The 12,373-nt window shown below is 34.0% G+C and overlaps 1 protein-coding gene across 1 annotated transcript; it reads left to right on the top strand.

The window, feature by feature from the left end:
• The first annotated feature begins 6,030 nt into the window (after positions 1-6,030).
• LOC100127418 (p34cdc2 protein kinase) lies at positions 6,031-12,051 on the top strand. The gene is made up of 8 exons (NM_001250701.2): positions 6,031-6,227; positions 6,328-6,512; positions 7,552-7,672; positions 8,496-8,669; positions 9,433-9,596; positions 11,038-11,125; positions 11,207-11,260; positions 11,584-12,051. The coding sequence occupies exons 1-8, from the start codon at positions 6,219-6,221 to the stop codon at positions 11,671-11,673; spliced, it is 885 nt and encodes a 294-aa protein (NP_001237630.2). The 5' UTR covers positions 6,031-6,218; the 3' UTR covers positions 11,674-12,051.
• The last annotated feature ends 322 nt before the right edge of the window (positions 12,052-12,373 follow it).

The raw sequence follows: 12,373 nt of genomic DNA, 5'->3' as shown, positions 1-12,373 counted from the left end.
ATCGATTCTCCAAGGGAGTTCATTTAGGAATGTTGCCCACAGCTCACACTGCGCATGCAGTTGCTTCATTGTTCCTGAACATTGTAGTCAAAATTCATGGTCCACCGCGAAGCTTGGTGTCTGACAGGGATCCATTATTCATAAGCAATTTTTGGAGAGAGCTTTTTCGCATGAGTGGTACCCAGCTAAGGATGAGCTCGGCATACCACCCAGAGAGTGACGAGCAAACTGAAGTCATCAATCGGGTTATAGAGCTGTACCTGAGGGCCTTCGTCCATCGGAAACCAACTTCTTGGGGCAGACTTCTTCCTTGGGCAGAATATTCTCACAACACGTCATGGAGCTCTTCCACGGGGACCACACCTTATGAAGTGACCTTTGGAAGAAAGCCTTTTAATTTTCTCACTTACCTCACGGGTCAATCCACCATTGACACTGTGGATACGATACTCACAGACCGCGATGAAGTTTTCCACATGATTCACAAGAAGCTGTTGAAGACACAAGAGGCCATGAAACATAAAGCTGATCTCAAACGCCGTGAAGTCACTTACAACCCTGGTGATTGGGTTTTGCTTAAACTTCACCCTCACAGACAAGTCTCTGCCAAAGGTTCTGAGCAGGTCACGAACAAACTCTCTAAGCGGTTTTTTGGCCCCTTCCAAGTTGTCGAGCGCGTAGGCAAAGTTGCTTATCGGCTCCAACTTCCACCCAAGGCCAAATTGCACCCAGTCTTTCATTGTTCCTTGCTCAAACTCTTCCATGGTGATCCAGCAGTGGCGTCGAACACTTTCACAAGTATTTCCTTCGATCAACAAAGACCAGTGGCTCCATTGGTTATCTTGGCCACACGTAGAAAGGGTGATGCACTCATAGAAGTTTTGGTTCAGTGGCAGGGATTGTCTCCAGATGATGCTACTTGGGAGAATTGGGATACCCTTCGCGATGAATTTCACCTTGAGGACAAGGTGCTTTTCCATGGGCCGTGGAATGATACGGAGGAACAAACACTGCAACCCACTATAACAGAGGAACGAGCTACTACAATGGCAGCAAATCAGGAAAATGCAGAGGCAACAGAACAGAGGGTACAATTAGCAAATAGGCCCAAAAGACCAGTTATTAAACCATCATACCTGAGAGATTATGTATAAGGGGCGAGATAGGAATTTAGCTTGGTATTTTAGCTTGCTTGATACTTGCTTGGTAGTGGGGGACAAGCTTAACGGATTCTGATTCCTTGAGCTGCAAATATCCAAATTCTGTTAGAAACCATAGTATAAATATATGTAAATAAAATCAAGCAAAGGGAATGAAAAATGAGAATTATCTTTTGAGCTTTTTCTTCGTTTTGGAGGTCCCTGGTTCCTCGAAAACCAGTTTCCTTTCCCAACCCCGTATCAGAGGTCAAGTCGAGAGTGAGAATCTGAGAGACGGAGGAGAGAGAGAGTGTGCGCGACGCAAGCACAACAGAAGAGAAGTAATGAAGCACTACACTACACACACTTGCTATTTTAATTTTAGGTTTACTATACACACCCCTGTTGTTCGGTTCAGTTTAGACCGGTTTTCGCTACTTCAAACCGAAAATCAAACCGAATTCTTTGGTTCACTAAATCAAAAAATCCAAAAACATTTCAATTTTGATTGATTATGGATTTTTTGAATCAATTTTTTATTTTATTTTTTTGGACAGTTTGATTCTGAACATCCTAACTAGAAGTAACAACAGTAAGCTTCTACGTTGAGATGAAGAAGTTACATTAAAATTTATAACAAACTTGCTTTTAAGAAGAAAAAAAGCATTTAAATATAAATCACTTTTGAAAATCAATTTTAACAGATTAATTTCATTCAAATATCAATTATATATATAGAAATGCTCATCTGGACGGGTGTGATTATATATGCATGCTACCATTTGATTGTGATGACCCAACTTAACTAATTAGGTGCTAGATCAGGGTTTATAACTACATTAATAGCCCGCGTTTGCTTCAATATTCTAAGTTGCACTCCATCTTCCAGAATTGCTCAGTGTTGCATATATTTATTATTTTTAAGGAAACAAACCAATTGCAACTTGCAAGAGGACTGTCTGACTTTATATCTGGATCGATGATCTTAAGGGATGTGATGTGGGGTAATTGCTTCCAACCATGAACCACTAAATACAGTGCCTAGTTAGTAGGCTTAGCTGTAGAATTTTATGGTGGGTCTGGACCATCACACTAAAACTAATTTTAGCCTCTCAAATAAATGAAGAATAGCTTAACTACACATATTTACAATTTTACATCCTCCATCTCGTGACGCATGCAACTCGACCAATAGCTTTAAAAAACTATTTTAATTTATTTCCTGATCTGTCATAAAAAAAATTTCCTACACGTATTTTTAATTGGTGCAATTAGAATTCAATAATTATACGTGCCTCACTCAACAGCGTGAATGGACTCAAGGAAAATGTAAACCAAACCAAACCAATGTCAGCACATGTTCAATTTATGAAGATGAGGAAAATAGTTCAGATAAAATACATACATTGCGAGCTGCAAAAATTAAGATTTGTTGCATATTTTTGCTGGAACCTCATACGCGTATATTAACTGAAAAACTTTGGGACGTGTGGTCCTTTCCCGTGTGATACAAACAACTTTTTTCGCCCAACAAGGGGTAGAAGAAATCAAGAGATTAGTGAATCTTTGGCCTTTATATATGCATGTGGGGGATTATTTATGGATCGTGTGTGTATTTGAAGTTCAAGAAAAGCCATATAGATAGTGTTCATATCTCATTTCGGCATTTGTCTTTTCATTGTCACATATAGTGTCTATGGTTCATAGATATATATTTCAACACAAATGAAAGTTGAGAAGAAAAAAATAGTGCATGTGATTCCGGTGTGTGGTGAAATTAGTTCCAAATACATATTTAATTACATATATATGTGTAATACATAATGGTTGAATCGCAGAACCGAATCATTACCAACTGAATATATATGCACTATAGGACCCTTAATTAGAAACTTCCGTAGATGGAGGCTTAAATTGGAAAGAGTGACTATATTTTGATAATTCAAAATTTTAAATACTCATTTAATATTTTTTTTCTTTATCTCTTTTTTTCCTATCTGTATTATAAATCAAACTTTACTTATTTCTTTTTTTTAAATTATAAATAACTCAAGATTGTTTAAGAAATATTTTTCAAGTGGAAAGTAGAAAGTGTTAGTTATTCATTAGTAACATTTTTTTCCCATCCTAATGGGCACGATTATATTGAAAAGAGAGAAATTGAGAAACTCAGCAAGTTTTCTTTCAACGAATATCCAGACTTCTCAAGATCGATCAATAATCTTTACAGTGTTTGAATGTGAGTTTTTCTTAATTAGAAACCTCCTTGAAAGGGAGGCATAAATTAGAAAGGAGAAAGCATTGGTTATTCACTCTTAACATTTTCTCTTTTTCCACTGGCATAATTCAATTTTTTTTTTGGCTTAAATAGTTATTTAGACCCTATAAAATATTATATTTTTAATTAGTCTTTTAAAAACTTTTTTTTGTTTTAGTCCCCATAATTTTTTTTATTTTAGTCTTTGATAAAAAAACGTTAACTAATGACATATATAACAACTTTGATAATCCATTGAGACTTATTACATACATAGTCATTTAGAGAATTTGATAAGACAATCATTTATACTTTTTTCTGTGAACTATATTTTCAAATCCTCATCCTATTTAGAATAGTTTATTATGTCAGTCAAGTGTTGCTATTACTCCAAGGCCTCTTACCTCCTCTTCATCTCAACATCATGGTGGTATCTTGAATGTTGTTCTGCTACTCAAACCACAAATTTTGTAGGTTCATCCAAAATTTAAGTATGTATTATGAAGTACAGATTGTAAATGATATTTTAACCTAACTAATAGTAACTATTTTATTTCACATAGGAGTTTAAACTATGCTAATTAAGAATCAATCTAACCATGACTTTATTGACCCATGTTATTAATGGATGAAATATTTGAATTTGCATTTCATAAATTAAGAGGTAGTCTCAAACCTGGGGGTAATCACAATGTTGGATTAATTAATTAGGAGGGTTTCTCAGAAAACATTTCATTCGGTGATGTGCTCCTTATTGAACTCTAAGCAGCTAAACATGTGTTTAATCTTGCTTGGAACTTACATAGGTTATATATAAACTGTAAAGTATTGAGTGAATCTAATCTTTGTAGGCATGTTATGTAATTAATAGACAATTATTTCTTGTTCCTTTCCATGTCTCTTGAAGTGTAGTAGTAGACATGCATTCACTCTCTTTTAAGCAAAGCTTAATTAGAGTGTCTCCGTTAATGACATTTTTTGGAGAGGCAAATGTGTGTGCAGATTGCCAAGCATGAAAGCTGAGTTGTAGAGTTTGTCTTAGGCTGTTTGTGCGTTTTCTTCTTTAATTGGCCTTTGACCTGTACATATACCGCAAGGCATCATATATCTTCCTATCTTCCTTTGATTTCATAGCCATTTCAACATTTTTTCCCCCACGGTCGAGACCTAAAACATGCAAGTCGCATTATACTTACAAGCCTCGCATAATGTATAAAAACATATATAAAAAAGTGTATAAGAAATGGTTAAAATTAATGTAAATGAAGGGATCATTCATTAATTCAATCAAAAGCTGTTACTATAGGTTTATACGTATTTATCTTTTGCATGCATAAACGCCCGTAGGTGCAGGAATTAGTCTGATAAATAATGGTTAAATTTTTTAGGCTTAACTAGTTATATTATTTATTGAAAATAAAACACTAAAATTTCTTGATTAATATAACATCACAATTAGAAAAAAAGAATACAATATTAAATTAAATTTTAAGTACAAATTTTACTTAAAATTTCAAAAAATGTAAACACGGATTTGGTGATTGGACTTCAATGTCTTTTTACATTTTAGACTTTTAGTAATGAAATTGTTTTCATATATTTCCATTTTTTTTTTCAAATTTTCTTTTAAGAATAGTATTAATAGCAATGAACCGAAATTGCGTGTCTTACTGTATGGTACGCTGAAAAGTGAAAAGGCTACTACAGACACAAGTCTCAGTGTCTCACAAGTCTCATGTGACATGCATCTATCTAAGTATGTGGGGACCCTTGTAAAATTATTAATTAAAGTATCGAAAAAAAATTATTAACTAACTAAAATTAGCTAGTAAATTTTTACACGTTCCATAAACCCAGTGATTTTGTCCCTGGAAAACGTTACTCTTTTTTACTTAATTTTGCATTTCAATAGGTGAGCAAGGCTTGACCCATTAATAAAAGAAAGTTAAAAAATATAACTTACTTTTGTTAAAGTGGGTTCGCCGGTTATGTAAAAAATAAAAATAATTGTGTAGATTATAAAATAGAGGTTGACTGGTTGACTCAAAAAATATTTAAAAAAATCAATTCAATTCAACATTACATAAAATATTTTTAAGAAAATAGTAAAATATGAGTTAAATTTAAATAAATTACAAAAAATCAACTAAAAATAAGCTTCTTTTTTTAAAAAGAAAACTAATCAAATGGGTCAATACATTTGACTAGTCGAGTTAGTAGGTTAAATGTGATCAGTTAGGGACTTGAGATGATTTCGTCCATTTTACCATTTTTTTCACGGGTTCAGGTCAACTAACATTATCATTCCTAAATCTAATTAAAATTTTCTATAAAAAAATAAATGATACATATTTCTAAAAATTGATTCATAATTAAATATCATTTATATTTTCTTTTTTTTGAAACGGAATTTATATTTTTTTTCTTAAACATCTCATTCTTAATAATTTCATTTCCAGCAAAGTAATCTTATTGGAAATAAAATGTTTTTAAACAACAAATGCCACTTCAATGTTAATGAAAAACGTTAAGAACTTAATTGAAAAATTAAAAAAAAAACAGTAAAAGTAAAATTAGGGGGGAAGAAAAATGTAAAAGTAAAAAGTAAAAACAGTTGAAATTGTTGAATAGAAGGGAGAATAGGGATGTGAGGAAAGAAATTGATAGCGCTTACAGTAAGAGGTGAGAAAGAGAGACAAATCGGCAGAAGCAAGGAGGCTGAGAGCGAGAGAGCAACTGCACGCACTGTAACTCCTAACTTCCCAGATCGTCTTCTTCCTCTTTTCTCTCCGGTGATTGTTGGAACTCAGAGAGCTTCTTTGATGGAACAGGTTAGTAAAACGCACTGCGTTTTGAAGCTTCACTTTCACTTTTGAGTTTCGATTCTTTCCCTCTACTCTGCGTATGTGTGCGTTTTGTGAATTTCTGCAGTACGAGAAGGTTGAGAAGATAGGCGAAGGAACATACGGCGTCGTTTACAAGGGTCGCGACCGCGTCACCAACGAGACCATCGCGTTGAAGAAGATTCGCCTCGAGCAGGAGGATGAGGGGGTTCCCAGCACCGCCATTCGCGAGATTTCTCTCTTGAAAGAAATGCAGCACAGGAACATTGTTAGGTATATAATATATCTGAAGAATGTGTTGGTCTTCAATTGTGCAATTCATGTGCTGAGAAAGAATATTATATGGACGTAGTGGTAGAAATTAGAAAAATAGGAAGATTTAATGTTCGGTGTGAGCCTCGGTGTCTCGGCATGGTGTTCATTTTGTGTTGTTTTTTGGTTCTGCATAGAACACCAATGCTTAAGCATTTAAATTATGATAGATGACAGAAGGTAGGTAGGGAATCAATGATTATTTTGGCATGGTTAAACTTGTGCAGGACGATATATATTTTATTAATTGAATAATGTGTGTATTTTCTTAGTCCCTCCAATGTCACATATAGACACCAGCATGGTGTGGTTGGCTGATAACCTTGTCCCTTAATCATGTGGTTAGGAGTTTGATCCTCATGTCTGTGTGTATGGAAAAATATCGGTTGTGAGAGGTCAACCTCTTAAGTGAATCTCATTAACTTGAAGGATTAGTCTTTGGCTACCAGCAAGGAGATACCCTAGGTTCACCAATATTTTTTTGCATATAGACATTGCTAGCCATTACAGTGATATCCATATTCTTCATAGTTTTGTCCCTGTCTTGTTGTTTTTGATACTCTAATTCCATTCAATTAATGGTAATGTTTGGGCAACTGGTAAATTTGTCTGATATATCGTCTGACAAACCCTGCAGCTGTGAATTGTTCGTGTATGTGACATTTGGATGCATAAATAATGTTTGAACATCTTCGTTTCCGAGTCTGGCTGTTTATGTAAAGAAAAAAAAATACCATACTTAATGTCCCTATGTTTTTCAGTGTCCCAGCATAATACTCCCAAGGGACGTAATTCTGTTTGCACTGTTTTATAAGGTCTACTAAAAACATGCTGTGGGGTGTTATGTATGCCATTAAAATTAGGATTGAATGGCCCAAGAAAACTTGTTGACTTTAGTTCCTTTAATTATGTTGCTTCATTTAGTTCATACATTGTTGTCCTAATGTTATTTGTCTCTTAGTCATTTCCTCATTATCATTGGTGTATGTGTGGAACGCAGGTTGCAGGATGTAGTGCACGATGAGAAGAGTTTGTATCTGGTTTTTGAGTACCTTGACTTAGATCTAAAGAAGCACATGGATTCATCTCCAGAATTTGCAAAAGATCCACGACAAGTAAAAGTGTGTGACTTATCTTGTTTTCTTTTCTTTGTAGATTTTTGAGCTTTTTGTAACTGAAGTTATAGTTATAAGAGAGAGCAAGAAATACAGCGTAGCCATCAAATGCCTGGTTCTCTTATCCACTTTCTTGTCTTGGCATAAATTAAATAAATCAAATATGAGAGCCAATGATGATTAAATACCCTTATGGTTTCGACATAACTTTAGCTTGTCAAAATGCAGGTCCATACATAATATGCATGTCTCATGAATTTTGTGATGAATTACCAGTTACGTGGATAGCAGTCGATTGGTATGACTTTGTCCATAAAAGCTTCTTGTTTCTGAAGACAAGTGATGTGTGTAATAAGTTTTGCCTTTAGCATTTTGATTTGCGCTGTTAAGTGCTTATTAAAACTGAAGATGCTAAAGTAGAGTTCTCTATTCTTAAAGAAAAATAAACGACGTCTATAGGTTAATTATTCTTATTTATTTTCAGTTCGGCCGAAAAAACTTTATTTTGTTTGTTCAAGTCATTACAGTATGACAATAAAGATGTTGTACTAACATGCAGCTTTTTTATTTCATTAGATTTTGGCTCCTTTTCTCATTGTCTGCCTCCTCAAGATTGAAGTATCTGAGCATGAGTACATGTGTAATTTTGTATTAATGTTCAAAGTTCCCAATCCCATTAACTTTCCTACTCATTGTTTCTATGTTTGATCATGTTCATGACTACGTATTTCCACCTTATCATGCATCGTTAATTGAATATGTTTTATTTTTTATTGTGGTTTCAAAACAAGATGAGCTAATTAAAATTTTTAAATGATGCTTTCTGCAGATGTTCCTGTACCAAATTCTCTGTGGCATTGCATACTGTCATTCACATAGAGTTCTTCATCGAGACTTAAAACCACAGAATTTGTTGATAGATCGCAGCACTAATGCACTGAAACTTGCAGATTTTGGATTGGCCAGGGCTTTTGGAATTCCTGTTAGGACATTTACACATGAGGTTTGTGTGCTACCTTGTACTGGGTTCTTACCTTGGATATAATTAAACTTTGAAATTAATGGGCTTATGTACTAGAGAAGAAATACTCATGCAGCATTTTAAGGTTGAATGTTTTTGATCTCCAAACTTTAGTTACTGCCCTATAATGCTAAAACAATGCGACACATCTTGGAGATGGGATTGGTAGTTTGTTATTTCTTCTCCTGATCTAAAATTCATTAGTATGTGCCAGCAGCTGGCATTCTCCTTCTTATTGTCCTGCATTCTTTCTTTCATCTTTCTCATTAAATTGGGGAGAAAATCATAAAAAAATCGTATAATGTGGTTTGGCCATGCAAGAAGGCTATAAAGGCTTGAATGTTGTTGCTTTATTAATATTGTTTGTTAATTCTAACTGTTTTTACTAGAAATAACCCATGATAGTTATCTGAGTTGTAAGAAGTGGATTTTCTTCAAAATTTTGCAAATTAACGTAAGAAAATTGCCTCGTTAGAAACTCTGAAAGATTATTGATCTGTTTCGTACTATTTGTCTAACTGATACTCAAACTGTTATATATATATCAGTCACATTACATAATCTTTACTTTTCTTCTTTTTTTTTTTTGCTAATGGAAAATTATTATAATTTTATTAAATTGATAGATATATGGTAGTAGATTCTCTTAAAAAATATAAATCTTTTGTAAAGGTATAATGGTAGATGGACAGTAAAAACATCAAATTATCTTTTTCTGAGTTATAAATTTGGCGATTGTTTGTAGGTGGTAACACTGTGGTACAGAGCTCCGGAAATTTTGCTTGGATCCCGTCAGTATTCTACCCCAGTTGATATTTGGTCAGTGGGATGCATATTTGCAGAGATGGTAAATCAACGACCACTTTTCCCTGGGGACTCTGAGATTGATGAATTGTTTAAAATATTCAGGTGAATAGCCTTTTTTTCCATAATTTCTATTGTTCTTTGGGAAGCATATTAAAATCTGTTGGCTGAAAACTTGACAAAGAATGCCTGCCCAAATTCCCCTAACAGTCTTTAGACTTAAATGGATGTATGGCACAAATATGTACTGGCAATCTGGCATATTCCGACTAATGTGGATCTTAATGATTGGGAGGTTGCAAATACTTTTTGCAGTTTTTAATATTTTGGAATTAAAAGTTTGGATGGGGATTCTGATTGAAGAATCTGAGCACTAAATGTCATACTCTGGTGGACTGATGCAAATAATATGCATGTGTATGAACTTTGAAGTCTCAGTCTCTCAGATGCTTGTTACATTAACTTTTCTGTATTAAGTTGAATTTCTGTCATTACTTTATAATCTAGTTTGAGGATTTGGGAGGGAAAATGGCAGAAATGAGAAATCCCTTTGAGATTTTCCATATACTTGATGTGCTGTCTTTTGGATCAACCTAGAATTTAGTACTTGTGTATCTTTTGGTCAAAGTGTATAGTTTTAAGTCTTGAAAGATTCTCTTTCACGACTTGCATTAGTTGTGTTAGATTGTCCATCAGATAGTTATATTTGTAGTTGGCTTTCTGTACTCTTTATATTTAGTGAGTTGTACTTGTGGGTATGTCATTAAGGAATACTTTTGATTAGATACTGAAGTTTTTGTCATTCTAAGGAGAATAAAGTGTTATCAGCATGTGTTGAGTATATCTCCTTGGTAACTTTTTATTTTTTGGAACCCATTGCTCTAATGTTTAAACGCAAATGTATGTTTGTAGAATTGCTTGATGCCTTGTGACCCAGAGGTCACAGGTTCTAATCCTGGAAAGCAAATAGATCTCCACTTGTAAGAATAAGGTTACATACATCTATCCTCCTCAAAGGCTCAGGGCCCATTATGAGAGCCTTGTATGTTGGACTACCTTTTTTATATATACTTGATAGGATATTTTACATATTCATATAATTAGAGCTTCAGTATAATATATTTGACTGTTCTACTTCTACACTTTTTCCCATCTGGTTTTTGGTTTTTCCTTGTGTCTTGCCTGGACCATTTTTGAATTTTTGGTTGAACCTTCTACATTCTACTACTACTGCTTGAAGAGTGATACCATAATATGGTAATTCGTAGGTGATTACTGATTATCAGCCATAGGTGTAAAATGTATAAACCTGTTATATCCTCTCTTTTTAATCGAAGCTTCCTTTAATTAACATTGCATGATTTCTAACCAACCAGTTAATTAATTGGCTTAAAGTTTATAGTACAGAAACTGTTATATTTTAAGTATTGCAATCTATATAATGCAAACAATACATTTTTTTGCTTTCAAACAGGCATGTAACAAATAAATAAACCAAGCTACATAATGTATGCTTATATTTTGACACATCGTTCCTTGTATGAAGAATCATGGGTACACCAAATGAAGATACATGGCCTGGAGTGACATCATTGCCAGATTTTAAATCAGCCTTTCCCAAATGGCAACCTAAGGTAATTAAATGGATTTTTTCTTTGCCTGATTTTGTAATTACTATAAAAATTTAGAATTTAACCTTATTTTGTACTTTGCAGGACCTGAAAAATGTGGTTCCAAATCTTGAGCCAGCTGGTCTTGATCTTCTTTCTGTAAGTGGAACATCATATATAATATTTTTAAATAATAAAAAATAAGTGTTTCTCTAATATGGTGATAAAATGTGTAGCCAAAGGGATAAAACAAAAGAGTTCTGTTGGCTGAAAATAGAGAATTTTTATTCTGTTGAGAAAAGGGATAAAACAAAAGAAAAAATAGAGAATTTTTGGTTGAGAGATTGGAGAGAGAGCCTCACTTGCAAATTTATTTATTCTAGTTTATAAGAGAAGATATGTTAAGTTTTATGTCCTTCCTCAAAATTGTTTTCATTGATTTTTTCTGGTGCTTACTTTAGTGAATTTATGTTGTATCCCAGAGCATGCTTTACTTGGATCCCAGCAAAAGAATTACTGCTAGGAGCGCTCTTGAGCATGAATACTTCAAAGACATTAAATTTGTACCCTGATTTCTTATCTTCAAGGCTGAGGTGTCTTATTAGTATGTGTAGCATTTATGGGTTTTGACTCAAACGCGTGTTGTCCTTGCTTTTTTCTTCAATGCTTTTGGACCGAATCATATTTCATTTATTTGTTCTTACATTTTTATTTAGTATGTGTGATCTTGTTACCTATTTACCCGTTTAATGTATTAGTCTCGATGCAATGCAACTAGCAAATTTCAGTTTGCTTGACTTGTTTGTACTTAATGCTGAATGTTGCTTAGCACGGGGCATGTAAAATTGGCTACTGTTCCTGTCTGTAAACTGCTTTTATCTGCTTTCCCAAATTGGTATCAGGACATAAGTTCCATGAACAACATATGATGCATCAATGTACGAGTAAATTATTCTTGGAAAAATTTAAAATTCTGTATTGAAGTTAGGACATTGTATTTAAAAAAAGTATCTCAAACTCTAATAATATGCAACAATAAAATCCATATAGCAGCAAACTATACAAACCGTCATGCTATATATTAAATTAAATTTGTTTCCAATAAAGCCCACCTGTATGCTGTAGAGAATGAACCATAGGCTCCATGGGCTGCACCGATTGGACTCCTAGCCACCCGCAACAATGTTTCCAAACAATGGATAAAACCTTCAAGAAAACATGAGATGTATAGTATTTTCCTCTTCAATATGGCAGAACAGGCATTGTAAATCC

Source organism: Glycine max, chromosome 5 (assembly GCF_000004515.6).
Source record: "Glycine max cultivar Williams 82 chromosome 5, Glycine_max_v4.0, whole genome shotgun sequence".
In the NCBI taxonomy this organism is placed as follows: Eukaryota; Viridiplantae; Streptophyta; class Magnoliopsida; order Fabales; family Fabaceae; genus Glycine; species Glycine max.
This window is presented reverse-complemented; position numbering and strand designations above follow the sequence as displayed.

Excerpts from the sequence above, each read along its gene's own strand:
- LOC100127418 (NM_001250701.2), top strand. Across the intron at positions 7,673-8,495 it reads AAGATCCACGACAAGTAAAA|ATGTTCCTGTACCAAATTCT; the intron begins GTGTGTGACTTA and ends TGCTTTCTGCAG. Across the intron at positions 11,261-11,583 it reads CTGGTCTTGATCTTCTTTCT|AGCATGCTTTACTTGGATCC; the intron begins GTAAGTGGAACA and ends GTTGTATCCCAG.